The 23,118-nt window shown below is 33.8% G+C and overlaps 1 protein-coding gene across 3 annotated transcripts in view; it reads left to right on the top strand.

The window, feature by feature from the left end:
* LOC117174860 (serine/threonine-protein kinase 17B-like) overlaps positions 1-23,118 on the top strand; it is a 295,788-nt gene that overhangs the window by 105,115 nt on the left and 167,555 nt on the right. Inside the window, exons 1-2 of one of the 3 annotated variants that reach the window (XM_033364261.1) lie at positions 5,948-6,061; positions 6,266-6,394. The exons of 1 other annotated variant lie outside the window; for it this stretch is intronic. In XM_033364261.1, coding sequence (XP_033220152.1) covers positions 6,384-6,394 — 11 coding nt within the window. In that variant the 5' untranslated portion in view covers positions 5,948-6,061; positions 6,266-6,383. Of the gene's footprint in view, positions 1-5,947; positions 6,062-6,265; positions 6,395-23,118 lie in introns of those variants that run through there. One more of the 3 variants, XM_033364260.1, reaches the window with a different exon arrangement.

Here is a 23,118-nt window from a genome sequence, read left to right as displayed (position 1 = left end):
ACGCTTTCTCGAATGCATTGCTGGAAATATTTAGAAGCTAAAAATGAAATGTGATGTTGATTCTAGCGAATTAAAGCTTACTTTTGCCTTTATTACGGATATAAGAAATCTCACCAACAATTACGTGATTCCGAAATCGCAATATACTTCTTTCTTTTGGCGTTTTAAGTTTGATAAAAGAAAAACAATTACACGACGATAAGAGAAAACTTTCCATACTCTTGTCTAACCTAATCCGACCCGACGTGGAGGACCCGGAAGCTGGAATTACAACATTGAAATATCGATGTGGGCACTATGCCATAATTTAGTGCTTATTTAGTGCTAATTTATGCTGCAGGAAAAAAATTTTGTGCCTGGTAATTTTGACCAATAACATGTAGTAATGCTAGCCTCAGCTGAAGCCACAACTCCGGTATGCGAAACTCGGAAACTATTAAGAGGTATCAAACTATCCGTTGCGCAAGAATTTAGTGCTAATTAAGTGCCCTGAATTTGTGCTACTCAAAAAATCTGGGCACTTTTTTTTATACCAAAAACGTGTAGTAACGCTGACTTTAGGTGTCTCTGCTATGTGAAACTCGGAAACTATTAGTGGTATCAAATTCTGCTTTGCGCAGGAATTTAGGGCTAATTAAGTTCTCTGAATTTATGTCTTGCAAAAAATCTGCGCACTTTTTTTTTTACCAAAAACGTGTAGTAATGCTGGGTTCAGGTGACTCTGATATGCGAAAGTCGGAAACTATTAGTGTTATCAAATTCTGCTTTGCGCAGGAATTTAGTGCTAATTAAGTGTTCTGGATTTATGCATTGCAAAAAATCCGGGCACTTTTTTACCAAAAACATGTAGTAATGCTGGCTTCGGATGACTCCGGTATGCGAAACTCGGAAACTATTAGTGGTATCAAACTCTTCTTTGCCCAAGAATTTAGTGTTAATTAAGTGCTCTGGATTTATGCTATTCAAAAAATCTGGCACTTTTTTTTACCAAAAACGTGTAGTAATGCTGGCTTCAGGTGACTTTGGTGTTGTGAAACTCGCATACTATTAGTGATATCGAGATCTGCTTTGCGCAGGAATTTATTGCTAATTAAATGCTCTGGATTTGTGCTATTCAAAAAATCCGGGCACTTTTTTTTTACCAAAAACGTGTAGTAATGCTGGCTTCAGGTGACTCTGGTTTGCGAAACTCGGAAACTATTAGTGGTATCAAATTCTGCTTTGCGCAGGAATTTAGTGCTTATTAAGTGCTATTATATTCTGCCCGGATTTTTCGCAAGGCATAAATCCAGAGCACTTAATTAGGACTAAATTCCTGCACAAAGCAGAATTTGATACCACTAATAGTTTCCGAGTTTCACATCGCAGAGTCACCTAAAGTCAGCCTTACTAGACGTTTTTGGTATAAAAAAAAGTGCTCAGATTTTTTGAATAACACAAATCCAGAGCACTTAATTGGAACTAAATTCCTGCGCAAAGGGCAGTTTGATACCACTAATGGTTTCCGAGTTTCGCATACCGGAGTTGTGGCTTCAGCTGAAGCTAGCATTACTACATGTTTTTGGTCAAAATTACCAGACACATAATTTTTTTTCTGCAGAATAAATTAGCAATAAATAAGCACTAAATTATGGCATAGTGCCGACATCGATATTACAATGTTGTAATTCCAGCTTCCGGGACCTCCGACGTGGTTCTGATGCGAGCCACACCATCTGCCCCCTTGCGACCACATGTGGAAAATCCGATCGGGCCCAGATCGGAACTCGGGAATAAGTTGGGCAATTTCTGTACGGGAATTTAAAATATTAACTGAATAGAACATTATAACTATATTGAGATTAATGAAAATATAAAACTTCCTTTAAAAAAATTTTTTGCTTCTTTTCTACATGTTAAAATTATTGTTAAATCTTTCCCCCTTTTCTGTGAAAAATCACCCTATTTCCCCTTTTTGAACTTATTGTACGCTGTGTGCCCTAGAATCGGCAAAGGAACGCTTGGTAAAAAGCAACTACCTCCTAAAAATTCGTATCATAAGAATGGCGCGTTCCAAAAAAAGCGGACCTGACACAGAAAGAGCTTTATAGCTTTTCTATTTTTGATGAAAGAAGCATCCAGCAACAAGTATCCGTTGTTCTAAGAAATCCCTCATGGAATGGGCCCGCACATTGTTAATAAAAAAATGTTTTCCAAGTACAAAATACTTCATACGTGAAACAGAGTTTCGGTTAGACTGGTTAATTAGATAGAATATTATTTTAAAGGCCTAATATCATTGTTTCAAAAACTTGAATTTAATAACTGGCCTTAAAATAATAACATCTATGATAAATAATCTCGATCGAAATTCAGGAAATACAAGTGCTAAAATTTTTACTGTTGGTGCTGCGTTGGCGTAATTGGTAGCGCCCCTCACATGTAATGAGGAGGTTGTTGGTTCAAATCCAGCTCGCAATGAATTTTTTAGAACTTATTTTTCTCGCATTTTCAATTAATTTCGCGTAATAAAAATTAATTATGATATAGTAGTTCTTCTACTTATCGACCGTAAAATACAGAGACCTCTGTCGTACAAACATCAAATAACTACTGGTATTAGGCCTCTAAAATAATACTCTAAAAACTTGTATTGTTCAGAGAAAAATCTTTAAGGATTTTTTTAGACATTTTCGCAAAAATTTGAAAAATAACGCAACGCTGAGCCAAATGGATTATACGAAGTGGATATTACAAGTTGAGGATAATACTTCGTAACGAAAAGTATTATATCGCGTATAATCTATCATCTTTTCCTAATATATGAAGATATTACCAAACATAATCTCGAGATGTTAAATTTTTATAATCTTCAGATATTCATTCGTAACATCTGGAAATTATAAAACATGAAGGCATTCTCGCGCATGCATTTTGTCTCTGCGTCCTGCTCCGCGTGTTCTATGTTTCGCAAATTATGTGAGGCGCGTTCCGCTAGCACCTCCACAACGGAAAATAAAATATGCACCTAAACTAAATCTAAGCATATCAGAATTTTGGGCTTTTCTTGGGCTCTTCGCAGATATCAATGGTGCTGACCGCTAGCACCTTCAGTGCAAGCTGTCATAAAAGTTTTAAAAAGGAGGAAAAATTTGAAAAATTTTGAATCAAAATTCATTTTAAAAAAAGAGAGAAACGATTGTCGCCAAAACCTTTTTCTTCGTTCTTATCGTTCTCCTTTATCTTGTACAAACTTTAAGTAAAGATTAAAAAAATAATTTACCTAAGTTGCTGGAAAGATTTTGTGTTGGTTTTATTTAAAATTTTCAATACTTGTGAATCCAGAACGGATTGAAGCTACTGTGACGTTAGTTCGACTGTTTAATAGAAGCTTTCATACAAAAATGTTTAAATATAGGCGATTTAAGAGTTTAAACAATTCCAGTAGAGAGGCTATTTGTATCAGTGAAATTTCACTCACAATCTGTGAAATTTCACTGATTCATATTTAGAGAGTAGACCATTGAGTCATAAATCTATTCAAATTTATGAATTCTTAATTTTTTAAACTCTCCATTAAAAACTCTTAAATTTTGATGATTTAATATCAAATTTTCTTCTTTTTAGAACAGTTAGAATTAAAACTTGACTTTTGATTTTCGAAACCATCAAAAGTCAATAATTTTAATTTACGAATCTTCAAATTTCAAGAGATTTCATTTGTACTTTTTCGAAATTTAAATTGTCAGTCTTTTAAATTAAAGGGTTTTTTTATTTTCAGAATTTAGAATTACAAATTAGGTAAGTTTTTAGATTTACAATTAAAATTCTATAATTTTCACAATTTTTATTTGAAAATTCTTAAGTTTGGAATTCTCAGAATTGATAACTTTGACTCATGTTTAAAATCATTAAAATATAAGGATTTCAGTTTAAATATCTTCAAGATCAAGTAGTTGTCGATTGTAACTCTTGCACACTACATATCGTTCAATTGTCATTATTTTAAAATTGAAGAGTTCTTGGTTTTGATAATCTGCAATAAAAAATCCTTTAATTTAAGTTACCTACTTTCAAAATTTCTTCTCTTTGGAAGTTTTAAAATTGAAAATTGCAATTCATACCACTAAAAACATTCTCTTATCTGTGTTTAAATGTTCATTTCTGTTTTTATTTCTAGTTCTTGCTTGCATAAAATCTTATATTAAAATGAAAGATGCAAGTTACTGAAAGTCAATTGAAATTAAATTTAAATTAAAATTTAATCAAAGAGGAGGTAGATATTTTAATATTCATTCAAATGTATGATTAGTTATTATATTTGATAGCACTTTTAATTGAAACATTCATTTCATTTTGATAATTACTCCTAATAATAATTATATTCAATAATAACAATAATAATTATTCTTGTTCAGTGGTATTACATAACATTATACTCACTGATTAAATGAAATCAGAACAAAAATGAATTGAAATTGTTCCCGTGCAATAGGACCAAAATCGTTTACAATAAATATGTATAGAGAAAGAAATCTGCTTTAGAATAAAAAATACTTTTCACTGAAATCTATACTTCATATTTTAATTACAATAATTTATTTTAATCTTAATACGTTTACCTTCTATTTGAGTTGAATTGTTATAGTTCAAGTAAACTAGAATTTGAGTTGTAGAATTTGACAATTATCCATTAAAATTTTTCTTATTCTTATTATTTCATTCAAGAAATAATGAAATATGCCATATTTTTACATAAAAATATTTTTATTTTCGGTAATTATTATAAAACTTGCAATAAAATATAGTAATTGCTGAATTCTTCCACCTTTCAAGCATTATATTAATTTTTCTTATTAATTTTGAAACTACCTATTAATCATTAAGTATTAACAGATAACATAGTCATATTATAGCTATAGCTTATTTCAATAAATATTTATTAAAGAAATTCGAACAATATCATCTAAACATTTTATCATTATACATTATATCAATTGTGTGAAATATATAAATATTATTCAATAAAACGTTTATATTTATTTTTATATTATTAAATCAAACGCTGATATATTTTTTTCTAATTGCATTTCATTTTTGGAAAGAATAATGTCTTTCAAGCCCGGCGCGACGGGAGATATAATGACCGTGAAGGGGTAGAAACCAGTCGAACGACAAGATTTGTTAGGGCCAGTTTGACCTAGTCTTTTGACTGCCACTGGCAGCCAATGCAGCCAATGGCTGCCTTTTGGTGAGCCTATCAATTAATTTCAAGACTAGATGAAATACTTTCGGTTTGCCTAGACACTTGGGTGAATAAAATAACCTCAAAATCGTTGACCAGATTTTTTTGCATTTGAAAATCAAAAAGAATACTGAATAAAGCATTGTGTCAAACGGTACTTGCGGAATTTTTTAATAAGTTAGAATTACTTATTCCCGCTTCAATTTTAATTTATTTTCCCCGTCACACACACAACAGTAATAAGTTTTCTAGATTTTTTGAACTCTGGGAATCTTAATATTTTAGGACGGTAGATTTAATACCTTGGATCACAGTTCGTTATATCCTGGATATTATATTTTAGGATCTTAGATGATTGATTTTAATATCCTGGATTATAGATTCTAATATCTTACATTTTAGGCTTTAATATATTTGGATTGTAAATTTAAAAATTTCCTGTTCAATTTATAATCCAACATTTAATCCGGTATTATCTATTCTTTATTCCATGTTTCACAGCCACAGTTACGGACCTGTCATAACTATGGATGTACAAGCGCACGTAAAAACATTTGTCGATTCCAATCCAAGGGCCTCCACGAGAAGACTGGCGCCATGAGAGAGGCACATACATATAAACACAATTAATACTCTTTAAATGAACAACTAACACACCTTGATGGCCTAAACGTACGAGATTGATATGCCTCCCGACCGTGAAAAATCGCCATATCTGCGGATATCATGCTATATGTTTAGATACGACTAGTTTCGTGATCTTTGCACGTGCACGATTAAATTGCCTATTGACTGGTCTAATGAGCAAAATCCTAATCTTAAGAAACTGAGAAAAAGGTATTGTTCGATAAAACGAATGCTTCAAACAAAAATAGTCATTCTTAAATAAGATGTGTGATAATTATTTATTTAATCAAATTTGTTAGTTTAGTAATTTTAGAACGCACTGTCGTACCAACTGTATTTAATTTTCAATTGATTTCCAATTTTTTCCATATTTCTTTGTTTTCCCTGTTTACAAACAATTTCTTCTTTTTCCAGAAACGTCAGGGCAAACCTGTTTTATATCAGAAATGCAACCATTCCATAAATGCCTAATTGGCGATAAAAATGAGGATGTCGGACAAATGTGGTTTAATAATTATTTCATGGCGGAAAAATGAATATCAGGTATGGGGTAAAGTTGTGAATAATCATTAGAAAAAATTAATTCAAAGCAATATGCACTGCAAAATATTTTCTTTCGTAACTTTCCATTCACAGTAAACCCCCGGAATGAATTTGATCTTTAAATTTGATAAAAACACTGCAGCATGTTTATCTAATGAAAGATCAAATTAAACTCATAGAAATAGTATCATTGATTTAACCATACGATCGTAGGTTAGAAAATTATGAGTACATTCATAATATAACACGTGTGCTGCAATCATAAAGAGTACGAAATGCACTCACTCAAATATAGTAAATACAACTTATTCATATTTGTCGTACAAAAATGCAATATACGTATTGCAGTTATATGAAATGTGTAATCCTATTAAAAATTTGCCTAAACGAGCTAGCTCTAAAATGTTCTCGTTTAGCAATACATTCTGTATGAGTGATTTACCCGACTTACTTGGTTTAGTTCATCACTGGCGTAACTCGCTCGCGCCTGCGCGTCTGTCTTTATAAGCAACAAGAATTGGATTGCCAAAACAAACGTCATGTATGGCTGTATTTATACTAGAAATAAAATATAATGAATCTAGTCATAAATATTGTTGTACTGCCAATTCATTTCTATCAGTGTAATCTGACGAAAATATATTTATTTCAATTTAAACATATATGATATGCCAAACGGCTGGGTCTAAGTTCAACGAAAAAATTCTCTCCGTACATTTGAAAATCCTCACGGAATTTAATTTTCAAATCGTCTCACTTTATTTAAATGATTTTAACAAAAAAATCATTCACCTACACTTATAGAATACATAGGCTGGACTTTGTTTAGTTCATACTTTATAGTACATTTAATGCTTTCACAATGATTCATTTTGATAAAGAGATATTTCGGGTTCCAATATTGTACAAGACTACGAATTTTGTCGACGTTTCGTGAACATTGTAGTTCACTTCTTCAGGGCTAACATGAAATCCTGAGGTAAATGATTTTTTGGAGGACATTTTTGCGGTGAGTGAGTGTAACGTATAATATACCAGTACTGGTATTGTAAAGTATTTGTGTGGTAAACAGCGCGTATTTTTTTGAAACTGCAATACACATATTTTAATTTTACTTTCCTATACCGGTATTGCGATTGTACTTTACACTCATATAGTAAATGTATTGTAAAATCCCAAACATTTTTACCAGTGTGGAGGCGAATATTTTTTGTAATGAAGCTGCAAATTATGGGGAAAATATATAATACACAATTATATTTTCAATCTTTAATTATTTTTATTAATATAAAAATGACTGAAATATCAATTAAACACTAACTTGAATCAAAATTCATGAACATTAATGATTTCTGAACTGTGTGATTATTTTCTCTTAGTAGTTTTTTTCAAACTGTTTCTGTAGCTTATCAATGAGATTGGAGGTTAGTGATCAATTCTCGGGCTGATATATTTTTTCATATGCTTGCAACTGAATTTTCAATTACCGGGTTTTAGCAATGAAATTTCAATCTACTGTAAAGTCAACACGTCTCGAGTTTTGACGGTCGGACGTAATAATGCATGGTTATAAGTTACATGTTATAAAGTTAAGCATTGTTGTAAAATTATGTCGTCCCGTAATGGCAAATTGTCACATTCCCACGATGGAAACTTTCCAAATATAATCTAAAAATTACCTTCATGGGACGACGTAATTTCATAACAGTTCGTAACTTTACAACGTTTAACCATTTTAATTCTTGAAAACTTAAAGAAAAAAATCCACAACCAGAATATTTGCAACATATATTCTTAAAGCTATCATTATTTTGAACTGCCAATGCGATAATAAAGTCTCAATAAAGCATAGAGAAATTGATCCTTTTCTGCAACAGGCAGATAAATCAGTAAACCGGCCTGCTTTCTTCGGTTACGTTGCAAGGCCTTGTGCATCATGACAGTTGGGGCACGCGAGTCAGTAATCTTTCTTCCGTTACATTATAAAGGGTCTTCATGATTTACCACACTGGCAACTCTATTCTATGGGAAAGATTCATTCCAGGTAACTTAGATCTTTGAATTCGTCCTGATACTCCTGATGCAATATCGATGATTACATGGTACTTGACTGTCAGACGTTCAATATGGCCTCGAGCTCTGCGCAGCTTAGATCTTAGGAAACTTGAACGTTTTGCGGAGAAACGACTTCCTGCATAAACATTTCGAAAAATCAAGCCCAAATCGTGCGCATGAGAAAATTTCGACATGGTTTCATTTCTTCGAAAAAAATACCTATACTTTGCGAAACTAAGAATCCTGGCGAGGTGAAATTTTCGTATAGTTCATAAAGGGGTAAACATAAAAACATTCTCTAAACTCGAAATCGCAATTTTAAGAAAAAAGAAAAGTCCGCTCTGAAATAAAGTGTTAATGAATTGAGGCCAAAAAAATTTTATTATAAAAAGTTACCTATTTTCGACGAAATATATGTGGAAGTTCACAATATCAAAATGGCACTAACTTAAAATTGAAGCAAGCTTGGTTGCAGATTGCGATACAAAATTTAATTTTCAGTTTCAACAAAAAATAAAAACACGCTCTTGTGATAGTTTACGAATGCCGATGAAAAAAGCTTCAGCTAAAAAGGTTAGTCAATTCCGTATAAATCGTCCAAAAATTTTGTGTTTAGAATTTAACAGCTTTTCAAAGGATTTTCAATTTTTTACCGAAACAAAAGCTTGCTCCTGAGTAATGAAGTACTGAATACGGAAAAATGTTTGATCGAAAAAATGGTTTAACTTTCAAGAAATTGAAGATTTATTGTGACGATATCGCACTATAACCGAAAATTGAGGTTAGGATTCTATTATGTACTCGCCCTGAAATAATATTAGGAGTCTTTTTTATTTTCATGGATTTCAATCTGTAAAATGCACTGTAGACTCGCATGGTGGGAAGGCGGGAAGGGCATTTTTATGTTATATAAACCAATTTTTCGGAAAAATTGTCCTAACCCCCCTCATGATCTTCCACCCTTCAGCTTATCTTCTCTAGTCCTAGTCCTAACCTTATCGGTATAATCAGGATAAATTTTTAAAAAGGTGAAATTAATTTCGTTTCATTGTTCTGTGTCGAGATTGATTGTGAATTAATAGAACAACCTGATAAAGTTAGATCAAATTTCGTTCATTGTGGATTTTCTAACGGAATTTTTCTATGCAAACGAAGAAATACTAAAGTTTTGAGTCACAGACATCATATATCACGTAACGGAGCAAGCATTCGCAGCTGCGAGAGACAACAAAGTCGAATCGTAGTGCGCGACCATTTGATGCAGGTTATGTTCACCAGACTCCTCGTGAAAGGCCTACTTGCAAGTGGCCTACTTTTGTGACCAAATGAACCAATATCAAAGCAGCGCTCATCTTCACGAGGTCATCTCTCTGAGTTTATTTTTTTGATATCCTTTCGTCCACAGTGCTAATTATATAGAAAAGCGCTTGGAAAAGAGGTGCGTCATTCTTTTAAATACGAAAGTTCAAGAAAAAAAGTAGTTCTAAAAGGGATGAACTTGTTTAAAACATTAATATTATATGAATTAAAAAAAAAAAAAAATGATAGAATTGAAATGAGAACGGGACCGAGACAAATCAGTAATAATAAAAGCTATAAGGACAAAAGTATAGATACTAGAAAAGATATACATTTCATTCTTTTGAAAAAGTGTTAATAGAACTTATGTCTTTAGAAATACTGCAGTAGTACCAAAAAAACTACATAATCCCTCCTAACAGTGGGAACAAATCCGAAAAAGCTCGCCAAAACGCAAAAAAAAAAATTTCTATATGATTCTTTGAGTGGTCCATTAGAGGACCGTGACGATCATCGAATTCCGAGAACTAAATAAAAAATGTATGAAAAACTCTTCTAAATTATCACTTTAAATCATAGCAGTCGAGTGCGAAGAATCGTGCGCGTAAAAACTGTTGAAAAAAAGTTGGACTGAGAATATGCGTTAAGCAGTGAAGAAAAGTCGCTGTTTACTCTGCAAAATGGCTCAGGCACAGAAAGTTATGTAGAATTGAAATAAATCATGGACTTTTAAAAGATTACCATTGCGTAGAAAGTAGTTACGAAAGTAATCACTTTTTGACGTTGAAAAATCATGTTTATGGATGGATACAAAAAAAGGTCCACTATGTTCCACACTGTAAAAAAAAGGATTAATTCTTGGCCCCGGTTTCATAACGACATAGCCTAAAAATTGTATCTAACCGTACGCACGTGACAACTACACTTAACAGGTGATATTTTAAAATATCAGATTTCCTTTTTTTAAGCTTTCAAGTACTCTGCACGAGCAGAAACCATGAAAAGCTTGCATATGAGCCAAAATTCTCTAAGTACGTCAGCCATCTTGGTTTGACTTGATACATGATCCCGAATCAGATCATTATGATCTCAAAAGTCGATCATTCATTCCGGCAATCAAAATGCTCTTGTTTTCTGTACCATTTTTGTTACATATCAAAATGATATTGATATCCGTATCATTTTGAACACTTTTTTTACAGTGCACACTCAAACTTGTTCCAGCTTGCTTATTAGACGCCTATTGTCCGTGGGAATTAAGAATTTTCTGCTTCTAGCTGTTTATCTGTCTTCAGCATAATTTTTTATAAAAAATTTCAAAAAATGTATAATTCGTGGCATTTATATTTTACTAGCGTAAACCCGCGGCTCCGCCCGCGTGTGGGAGTTGTGGGGCGGGGACCAAATCGACAATGAGTTCGGTAATCAAAGCATGCCTATAGCTAAACATGTCCTGAAGTCCCTGAAGTTATAAGAGAACAAACATACCCATGTTCGCATTTATAAACATTGATAATTGATCATTTATTGACAAAATTTTGATTTTATTTGTATTTCAGACTCAGCTGACAAACGTGTTATTATGCAGAAAGATCTTTTCCACCTTTTAAAAGGACACTTTAGTGACAAAAAAAGTCAAATATATAAAACTGTGCAAAGCGAAATGATTACTGAATTAAAATATAATTTTGAGTTAACAGAAAAAAACAAAACCTCTATATACGCACTAATATAAAAAATGGACATAAGGTGACAGGAAGTTTTTCGCACAACAGGAGGGACTTTTTTAGAAAAAGATATTGTTGGATAAGTTTGTTATCTCAGCTGACAAATCACCACTAAAGCCCGCACCAGAACCGACCAACGCGGCTAGCAGCTGCGGTGGCGCAATCCAATGTCGCGCCATTTTGGGTCCGCCAGTTTGTTTTTTGAATTTTTGACGTCGTATTCGTAATCAGTGATATGAAAAACCTCCTTATACCAATTTTAAAAAGAACCAAAAAAATATTTATCCTACTCGCCCGCCATATTGGATTTGCCATTTTTAATTTTATTTTGGACATTGGATTCGTTATCAGCAACTTCAAAAAACCCCTTGCACCAACTTTTAAAAGAATCAAAGGCTTATTTAGTAACTCACCTGCTATTTTGTTTTTTGAGTTGTTGATATTGTATTTGTAATTACTCACCCTGAACACCCCCTTATACTAATTTCAAGAAAAAATCAAAAATGTATTTAGCATACTCGTTCACCATATTAGATTAGCCATTTTTTTTCGGAATTTTTGACGTCGGATTCGTAATCAGCGTCCTTGAAACCCCGTGAGTAACAGAATTTGGCCCATTTTATGAAAATTTTATACATTTGGTCAGTTTTTCGCGATTTGGTCCCACTGTGCTCCTGTCTTAGTAGTGCATTTTTTTAACCCCTTCGTTGGCAGATAGAATTCAACAAAAAGTGCCCAAAAATGGCAGGAAAATTTTTTATCCTGAAAATTTGTATCCTGGAGTTTTTGGGGTTGCTAAATCTGAATATGAAGTCAAAATTCAGAAATCTAAAATGGCGGACCCAATATGACAAACCTGAAAGTGAAGTCAAAATTCAAAGATTTTAAATTGCTGACGAAAATATCCGCCATTTAAAATTTTTACTTCAAATTCTGATGCAGCGACCCCAAAAACCCGTAAGTACTGAGATTGATTCAAATCGAGCCGTTTTTTTTGTATTTTCGTCCACCATATTGGATCCGCCATTTTGAATTTTTGAATTTTGACTTCAGATTCGGATTTAGCAACCCCAAAAACCCCCGAGTAATCAGATCGAGGCATTGTGCGTCGATGCCAAACAGGGCACGGCAAATTTTAACGCATTTTGCGTCAATGCCAACGAAAGGTTTAACAAAAGTATCACAAAAGCCCAAATTCATGTACCAAAAAGGTTCAAAAACAATCCTACTGTGAAAAAGTTTTGTTTGAACGATTATGTAAAATTTAATATTTGCTGACAAAGAAAGTTTGTTTTCTGGTGCCCAAGTGGAAAATACGGAACCAAGATTTATGAGATGGACTCCTCCATGTCCCTAGGTCCAAGAATGGGCCTGAGAAATTCGAGTCTCCAAACGAAAGATGATTCCGTGCGTCACGCGTCTGGAACTATGTACGCGGTCGGGGACCCAGAGACCTGAATAGCCATAGCCGCGGTCTTGAGGCAGGGCGGGGGGCAGAGTAACGGTCCACGGATGAAGGTTAACGTTTTATTCGTAGCCCACTATTCTGTCGATGTGAAGCAAGAAAGAAAAGATTCAACGGATGAAACGCTGCTGGGCCAAAATGGCAAATGGGTCAAACCATCGTTTTTCAAAAGGAGGTGACCCATAGATTTACAAGATAAGATCGATTATTTAAACTCATCCATACAATCAGGTTACTACGTATAATGCAATTATGCTAATGCAACAGAATGATCGATATTAATCTTAAATTAAATTCCATAGTGTCAGTTCCAAGAAAACGATTTTATTTTATTTTCGAAAGAAGCAAAGCAACACAGTAAAAATAAATACTTAAAGTTATATTCGACTTAATTTCAGATTTGTCTTGAATTAAGGAAGTGCCTGAATTTAAGTGTGCAAACTATCTTGAATAAAGCATTAACTTTTTTAGTTTTTTAGTTTCACGGATCTAATGAAATGCTGCAGCAAAATCCGTTCCAGTTGTCAGACAATATTTGATTTTTAAACCCATCAAAATAATTAAATGAGTACAAAAATTTTTACTTCGCAACGTGAGCGCCCTTTCAATACATTACGGAACGCAATTGTCTAAAGATTTTGCCCGCAGCTACCAATATACCGTTTTTTTCATTTTTACCACTTTTCTTGTAGTTTCTTATAAGTTTGAACCCAAGTTGTATGACTAATTTCCTTAATTTAATTTTCAGATGTAATTCTTAATTTCAGATTGCCTATATGCTTCTTTTTGTGAGACCTTAAAATAAGCCAAATTTTCGACTTAAATTAAGTACTTTTTTTTGCTGTTTCCTGGGTCAAACGGTTTCTACATATATTGTATTTGTTAAACTTTACACGACTGTATTTGCTTCCTCATAGACATAGAGGGAGGTTTTTTTTTAACAAAATAAAAAAAATACTTTCAATATTTTTTAAGCTTATGTTTCCGTCTTCCCGAATATCTTATTATATTATATACTATCTTATTATAATCCAAATTAAAAAGAAAGTTTTCTTCATATAAACAATACAACCTTTTTTTTTAACTTTCTAAGTCGCTATTGAGACGCTTTAAAGCTGCAAACAATTACGCCAAATAATATTCTCTTAAATTCTTAATTAGAAAAAAACTCTCAAAAACAAAGTAAATATTTTTGTTAAGAAATTTAAAAACGATATTGGTAATTCGTGGTAGATCGTAAAAGGTTCTTTAATTGACAAATCGATTCGCCTCGAAGGCGTTAACAAAAACATCATATACATTGCCATTGTATTCCCAATATTAAAAAAGTTTTCCTCGTAGAAACAAGATAAACAATATCTGGGTGTCCGCACGAAAAGGGCCCTTATGGCCGGTACGGTGTCACCGAGAAATTTTGGAATTTTTAATATCGAAAAATGAGTGCGTTAAGCACATATGTTATATGTTTTCTTCAAACATGAAATATTCCTACATCCGGCTTACTATTCAAATATGAGCATTGAATATAGTCGCAATTAATTCATTATATGTCCCAGTATCATCCTCCGGTTTAACGCAAAAATACAAATTTTGACCTTAACTTAGAAAAACGCGAATATCTCCTAAACTGCAACAGGCCATAAGATTCATGCGGACGCCCACCTGTATATATTTTTAAAATTTATATATCGATATTGCTAGATGATAAAAGAAGATGTCAAAGAAGGTTCGTCAATAGGTCAAATGAGGTTTCTCGAAGATGCGAACGAAGATGTCAGATACAGTATTGTGGTATTCCTCACATAAACAAATGTCTTCCAATATAAACAGAATACGCACACTTTTTGAAACTTCATAATTCTACATTACTTCATAATCCTAAGTTACTGCTTTTAACAAACACTCAAGAAAAGTTCTAGTTGAATAAAGTTACTAGACGCATCTTGTTGAAAAATTACTATTCATTTTAATCCGAAATTATGGTCAATATGACTATAAAATTATAGTTATTTAACTGTGGTTGGCTTTTTCTGTTACAAGATTATTCTGGTTAATATTTATGATTATATAAGTGACATGGCGATGTGTGATGTTCGATCTTCTGTCGGTTTCCAGAAATCGGTCTTTCGTCTCATGTCGTGTAGCTGGACTTTTCAGGTGATAGTTTGTCGTAAATATCTAGTTCTCGAACAAGCGTGATTTCTTTAACTTATTTTTAGTTTTATAAGTATACATTATTATAATGAACCATGCGTTTAGTTGGGTTATGAGAAAAGGCTAGGTGTTATCTGTCTACACAACAGAGGTTTAGGGATACTAATAGTCGAAAAATTGCATGTACGAGAATGTTGTCATTGACCAAATAATCTGTGTATACTATATAAAATCCCGAAGAAAATAGTCTTAACGAAGATTTTCGGAAACAGAAGGTTTCGATAATATGCTTCTTTTGCCTCGAGTGTTGTATCTATCGCCATTTATTAAAATAGCCACATAGAGAGAGACGATATTTTATCGCGTTGGAATATAGTTGCTGCAATATGTTTTAGAAAACTTTTCTTAGATTATTTTCTACGGGGTGCACATGGACGTATGCATTAGAAGGTTCCAACGTGTCTGGCGCGCGGGGCAGACATACTTGGTAAAGGGGAAATGTATATAGCCGTCGCAACATAGCGGCTATGCATATGGCTCTGCTCATGTTTTCTTGTGAAATTTCTAGAAAAATCTGACGGGTTAAAGCAGCCAGAAGTATGTCACTGACAATCAGCGAGATTTTACTGATTCACTCAGTAGGTGTCTGTCACTGATTTAATAAGTGCCAGCAGTCATCTGGTCGTACGCGTTGTAGTCAGATGACTAGAGATTCATGTCTTGGTCGGGTGGAGCGCTATATCAGTGGTTTAATCTATTATTTGGCGTCACTGGTATATTCAGTAAGACTTTTAGTTGAATCACTTACTGGTTCACCCAGTGAAAATCGGAACATCACTGGTTCACCAGCAACAGTTAAGACTACTAATTGTTGACAGGTTGACTGGTTCAGTTGAAGAGAGCATGCGTTATATGGAGTTCGTCAAGTTTAGATGCGTTTTTCTTGGAGAACAGTTTCTCGAAGTTCCAACTTCAAAAAGATCCCAGCGTCTCGTTTTTGAACCTAAACTAGTAGCATTGAGCTTAAAGCGCTGTGAATTTATCCAGCTATTTTACCCTATACGCCAATATTTAACTCCATACCAATCTCTTAAAACTGGCATCAAAATAATTACTAGACCAGATTAAGAAAATGTGTTTTGATAAAATATTGATGAATAGCGAAATTATTTAAAATCGTGGAAAACTTCACGGGTAAATTTTCCCCGTGTTAATAATAAAAGAGTGAAATGGCTATTAGGCAGTGACCAGTTTTAGCTGTTTTATTGTTTACGGGGTTTTCCCAAAACGATATTTTTTATATTTATACAATATAGAAACGATAGATGTCTACGACTGATGGCTGTGAAATTATAAAATGGCAGAAAATAGTGTACCGCAGAATGGTTAATAATGGCACAAAATTGACTTTGGCTGCCTTTCAAAGTGTTTTATCTCTTGCCCTTTATTACTAAGTGCTTAGCTACTACAGAGAAGCGACGATTTGTAAGACTTTGCGAAGTAAATTATGAAAAAAACGTTTAAAATAAAAAAAAAGCCGAGAATAACAGAAGCTACTGAAGCAAGACAGGAAGGAAGGAGCAAAGAAATGAGCGTTTGCGGGAAAGATACTTTTCGAACGAAATTCCAGGAGGATTACTCAGCTCGGCGGAAAGGCGGCAACGGACACTCATAAACTGTTGGAGTTGGAAGTTTGAAGAGTCCGTTCAGTTAGAAGCGAAGCTCTTTCCTAGAAAACGAGTCGGAACCGACAAAAGATCAAATCTTTTTGAACAGATTTTCCACTGTATGATCTCTGTGAAGCCCGAGCTATACTTTCTTCGTCGTGTATAAAAGCTCGTCTGGGTTTTAACACTTTCGTCATTCATAAACCCGGTACTCAGTGACTGTATTGAGTATTCCTTGGCACTTGTCATATTTCTTCACTTAAAGGCAATGTTCATTGAACGTAAATCGCTTCACTCTATTTATCAACAAAAAAAAAATCTTCAAAAGTGAATAAATTATTACTTAAATGAAAAAATTGCTTTATTCGACTAATGGTATTTTCTTTGAGAATATCAGTATCAATCCCCTTTTATGAACGAAATATTGCTTTTAGTTATCTCCATATTTTTCTTTTTATTCAAAGAAACCAAAATATTTGTTTCACTCATCGATGAATTACTTATTTCAAATAGAATTTTTAAATTTAATATCTCAAAATTCTTTTATTAAAGAACTATTTCTTTGTATGCGGAAACGAGATTCAAGAAAAGTAGGTTCTTAGTTTTAAAGGTATCAATTCCTTGAGTTGATTACCTCACATGCTGAGATCAACAAATATTTCTTTGTTTCAAAAAGATCGCGGTCAAAGAAATGATTTCTTTGAATCAATGCACGAGTTTATTGCTTTTAAACATTATTCAGTACAAATAAACAAATGGTTTTTTTTTGCTCAAAGAAATTGAATCAAAGAAATCCATTTCTTTCGATCCAAGAATGTTTTTCTCAGTTTAAAGACTGGCCTTCGTCTCGTGATCGCTCGTCTATGCGATTCGTACTGAAAAAAGGAAACTACATAGTTTAAAAAGTTCAAGTTCTCCCACTTGTTGCATAATATAATAATATTGACGCCAGACGACATGTCAACGAAATTACACCAAACTCTCACTTTCAGTCAAGTGTCGGGGGTTGCCGTCAAATAGCCTTGGACTAATTTCGGGGGGATCGAAACGTAAACAGTGAGGGCCGCCTGACTAGTTTTTAATGGGAATATATATCTATATATATAATGTCGTAAACGCTCTCACTCTTCTCCCCTCAGAAACTAAGGGAGCCAGCAGTTCTAGGAAGGCTATGAACGGGGTGACTGAACGCGAGAGTTTGGTGTGCTCCGTAATATCTATATATAAAAGATTGGAATTATAGAATCAATGTACGCTAATCATATAATTTTGAGGTGAGTAGTTTTGTAGTCCAGTTTATGCAGATAAAATTTGGTGTTGTCTTTTAAGGTTTGGAATTTAAGAACCACTATGATAAAAGTTTAAAACACGCGCTCGCAAGTTTGAGCGCGCCTAGGATGCGCGACTATTGGTTCTGGCGCTCGATAATATATTAATCTCGCGCTTCGCGCTCGATATTGTATTTACTTCACGCTACGCGTTCGATCTTTCTGTACAGTTGTTTTAACAATAAAGGTGAAAGTATCGACGACAGTAATTTGATAATTGTGAATTCTATTTTTTAAAGCTCCTTCGGCTTTAACGAACACATTCTTATCACGTATTTCGTGCTTCGCACTCGAGTTTCCGTAAACTGAATTTGCTTATTTGCAATGTGTTCTTTATGATTTAAACTTTACACATACGGTCAACTGAGCAGCCTTAACGTTGTCTAACTTCTAAATTAGATGTATATGTATATACATTAGGGTGGTCCAAAAATGCATGGCAACATTTTTTTAAATTTAAGTATAATTAAGCATAATAACATTAAATTACTTTTTAGCATTGTCATGGGCACTAGGGTGGTCCAAAAATCCATGGAAATTTTTTTTTCATACTAGAGGGTAACAATCCCCCCCATTTTATTCTAAATCCAAAAAAAGAAATTCACTTATTTTTTATTTTTTATTTTAACAGGTGCCGGTTTTCACTTGAAGTTTCCCATGTAAAATGCATGGGGAAAAATCCCTTTTTTGAGTTTTTCGAATAATTTTTTAGGGTTTGAAAAAATGTGACGGGAAAGTATGGGGGCCTGTAGAGAATTATCCAACGAAGAATTTTATATATGAGGCATATGGGTTTGATACCCCTAACACAACCTCACGAGTACCTGAAAACTACCCTTAAAACCAAAAATGTCAAGTTTTCATGAAATCGACCTTTTGAACACTGTATTCTCGTATTTTTTTACTTAAAATGATTAATATTGGTCTAGTGGATATATTTATTATCATTGGTTAAGCAATTTTCAATTATTTAAACAAATGGAATTTGTTTAAATACTCTTTTTTCTCGAAAATTCATTTCTCCCCCTACAAATCATTATTATTAGTCTAGTAGAATATTTATTAACATTAGTTCATTAATTTTCAATTGTTTAAACAAATGGAATTTCTGCAAATAATTGTTTAATAAAAATTGTTAATATTTCTTCAGTGGAATATTTATCAACATTGTTTTATCAACCAGAATACAGTGCTCAAAATGCCGATTTCATGAAGAATTGACATTTTTTGTTTTAAGGGTGTTTTCAGGCTCTCGTGGGGGTATGTTAGGGCTGTCAAACCCATATATATGATACATGAAATTATTCGTTGAATAATTCTCTACAGGCTCCCATACTTTACCGTCACATTTTTTCAAATTCTAAAAAATTATTCCAAAAACTCAAAAAATGTATTTTTCCCTATGCATTTTACATGGGAAACTTCATGTCAAAATCGGCACCTGTTAAAATCGAAAAATAAAAAATTAGGGAATTTCTTTTTTCGAATTTTAAATGAAATTGGGGGGCTCGTTGCCCTCTAAAAAATAAAATCCTTTTTTAGCCACCCTAATGGAAAAAGTACTGCTTGTTTACCCGTCAGGGTTTGTATTTACTGTATAAATAAAGATTCCTATGATAATAATTTATTAAAAATAATAATTGTTATAGATATTGACAAATTTAGGAAAATACTGTTCGTATTTGAGTAGTGCCTGTCTAAATTCTAAGTTAGGACCTTTATAAAATTCCCTACCAACCCCTGACAAGAGCCTACATAACATTTTCTAGTCATACTTAAGTTTCTAAATTACATGTACCAGTATGCATGTACCAGTATTCATATACTATTCATCGGATTGTTTCGAAATAGAAATATTTGAAATACGTCGTCTGGTTGTGGGGAAAATATTTTTTGGTCAACTCTAATATAAATTCGCAGCGATAATCATATATAGCTAGTATATGATTAGCGATTTAACTATGGGACAGAAATCTAGTAATTGTGAAGTAGAGCATCCGTAGATATTAAAAATAAGATTTTAACTGATAAAATCCAAGATATTAAAGCGCACAATCTAAGATATTCAAGAAATATTTTATAGCTGTGCAAAAATTACCTGTAAAGCATGCAATTTTTCATCAAATTCAAAAGGATTTTATATCGAAGTCCTTTGTTTTTGATATCCGAATCCTCAATCGCAATATATATACGAAAAACCACAACACACGACGAATGCTCAAGAAACAGACAAATCGGGGCTAAAATCTTTTGTCGTCACGCCGTCAACGACATTACTCCAGTGGCGGACTGGATAACCCCCTTTCCCAAAACTGTCAAGACTGTCATAACAACTTTTTGATTTTTGTTTTGAAAAATCGGACTATCAAATTTTGATCAGACGAATAAATAATTTAAAAAAAAAACATTCTGTTTCGTGCTCTAACTATGCAAGTTACAAGTCCCCCACAAAAGAGCTGCAAAATCGTTATTAATCATTTAATATGGAGCGCCTTGTTTGTATTTAAGCTTCGTTTTAATCTTAAAAAAGCATTGAAAATAAAAAATTAAATTTTTTTATAACAAAATAGTTTATTTATAGAAGGCGAACTCTTTAAATGATAAAATCAAGACCATGAAAATATGTCAGTTTCAATATCCATGCATAAAATGAATTGTGATAATATAAATTGATTGAAACGATACATTTTCCAGGGTAGCTGAGAATCAAATTTACAGTATTTTAGAAAAAAAACGAGGGTGAAGCGCGAGATACGTGATGAGAATTTGTTCGTTAAAGCCGAAGTAGCTTTAACAAAAGATAATTCGCAATCACCAAATTACAGTTATTTCGATGTTTTGACCTTTAATTTTAAAAAGTTTATGTACAAATGTTGGCAAGTACAAAGACGGTGCATGCAGCGTGAAGTGAATACATACTCGAGCGCGAAGTGCAAGAAATAAAAGTCGCGCATCCTAGAGCTAGACGCATTGCAACTTGAAACCGATCAGAATGTGCCCACGCAGTGGGCAGATTATTTTTCGTCTAAGAGTTCAACCAATTTTTAATTTTTTTTTCATATTTCTTCTCATTTTTCTAGAATGAAAAATTTGTCACACCATAGACTGCAAGTTTTCAAGTAATTAGCCGCAAAGATTTAAGCCTTGATTTAAATAAGTAATTCGTAATAAAAACATTAAAAGTTATGAACAATGCTAAAATGATAATAAAATAACAATTATTATAGTAAGCTATAGCAAAATATTCTAATATTTTACAATTTCGAAAATCAAGAAATATATCCTTTGATCCGAACTCTTGAAATGTTAGCTAATAACTTGTTTTAGAAAAAATTTGACTAATATGTTGTCATTTTAATATAAAAATTGAGTTTAAACTTAATAATTACTAAAATAATTAAATGCAGCAGATAATAAGTACAGAAACACTCCTCTGCTCACTTCTTCGTGCGTCCTGACCATTTTAAGAAGAGGGTCTCTTCCATTTGCGACTCTATGCGCTGTACCCAGAATAATCATGTTGTGAAGACATTCAAGACTCAATATTCCGCGACCACCTTGACGGCATGAGATGTACAGTCGCGAAACAGAAGACTTAAGATGCATGCTTTTGTGCATGTGCAAAACCTTTCTTGTCCTGCTATCAAGGGATCTGAGCTCGTTCTTCTTCTAAGTAACCACTCCAAATAAATAGAGTACTACCGGTAACGCAAGCAGGTTCGTTGCAGATACTTTGTCCCTCGCCGACAGTTCGGAAAACCAAATCTGTCGGATGAGACGTTTGTATCTGCTTCGGAGAGTATCCTTTATGGATGTCACATCCTGAATGCGGCTCTGTGGGACGCCCAGGTATTCATAAGTCACTCCAGCGCAAAGGTGTCGTATAGCGCTTCTATCGACGAGCTCAGGGTCTTCATGGATGCCATAAGTTTTCCTCGAATTAAATAAACTTTGGCGCATTTTTACCTAACAAATTTCATTCCAATTTCCTTAGTATATCGTTCGACAATCCCTAGAGCTAGATGTGGTTGCTTTTTGTTTTTAGCATAGATCTTAAGATCGTCCATGTAAAATACATGAGTGACCTTTTGCTTTCGATCTGCAGGGTTGCCACAAAAGTACCCGTCGGAATAGCGAAGTGCTAGAGATAGTTGCAATAATGTAAGGCAAAAGAGAAGTGGGCTCATGGTGTCGCCCTGAAAGACACCTCTCTGAAAGGTGACCTTGTTAGTTTTCACACGATTTTTTTCAGATGAGATAGTAAATCTGGTTTTCCAAAGAGGCATCAATCTCTCTATGGAACTAACGATTTGCGGATGAACCTTCAAGCTTTCCAAAACAAAGATAATAAGTAGAGGGGAGGTCGAATCGAAAGGTTTCCCTGCATCCCGCTACGCCTTTCTTTGAGCCTCGTTGTTCATACATTTCTTGCCACACAGGTTCAAATGCCCGAGCAATCCTATCATTTAGGATAGCTGTGAATATCTTATACAGTGTGTTCAGACGAGTGATTGGCCTGTAATTCTTCGGGTCAGCTAAGTTGCCCTATTTTCGGCAGGAGTATTGTGCGCCCTTCCACCAACCACTCCGGAATCGGCTCTTCCGACTTTAAATATAAGGTGAAAGAACGGACCAAATGCTGGTGGGTTGAAGGAAACTTCTTCCACAAGTAGGTTTTGATACAATCTGGTCCCGGAGCAAAATAGTTCTTCATGCCTCTTAATACTTTCTTCACATCCTCGGTAGTGATGGGTGTGCATTCTTCATCAGGTGTTATGAGGGCATTACACAGCTCCTTGAAGCTATTTATATTTTCTGAGTTTTCGTCCAGTCTATGCTGCACTTCGTAGACTTCTCTCCAAAATACTTCGACCTCCTCTGGTTTGGGCGGGTGGTCGACAGTAACTGGAGGGTCTTAGAAGAGTCAAGATGGGTCAGAGAGAAACTTTTGATTTTCTCTGACCCACCTCTCCCTCCGCTCTAGACTTCTCTTAGCGTCAGATAGTATCCGTATTCTCTCAACAATATG

This window comes from Belonocnema kinseyi, chromosome 6 (assembly GCF_010883055.1).
Source record: "Belonocnema kinseyi isolate 2016_QV_RU_SX_M_011 chromosome 6, B_treatae_v1, whole genome shotgun sequence".
NCBI classification, from domain to species: Eukaryota; Metazoa; Arthropoda; class Insecta; order Hymenoptera; family Cynipidae; genus Belonocnema; species Belonocnema kinseyi.
This window is presented reverse-complemented; position numbering and strand designations above follow the sequence as displayed.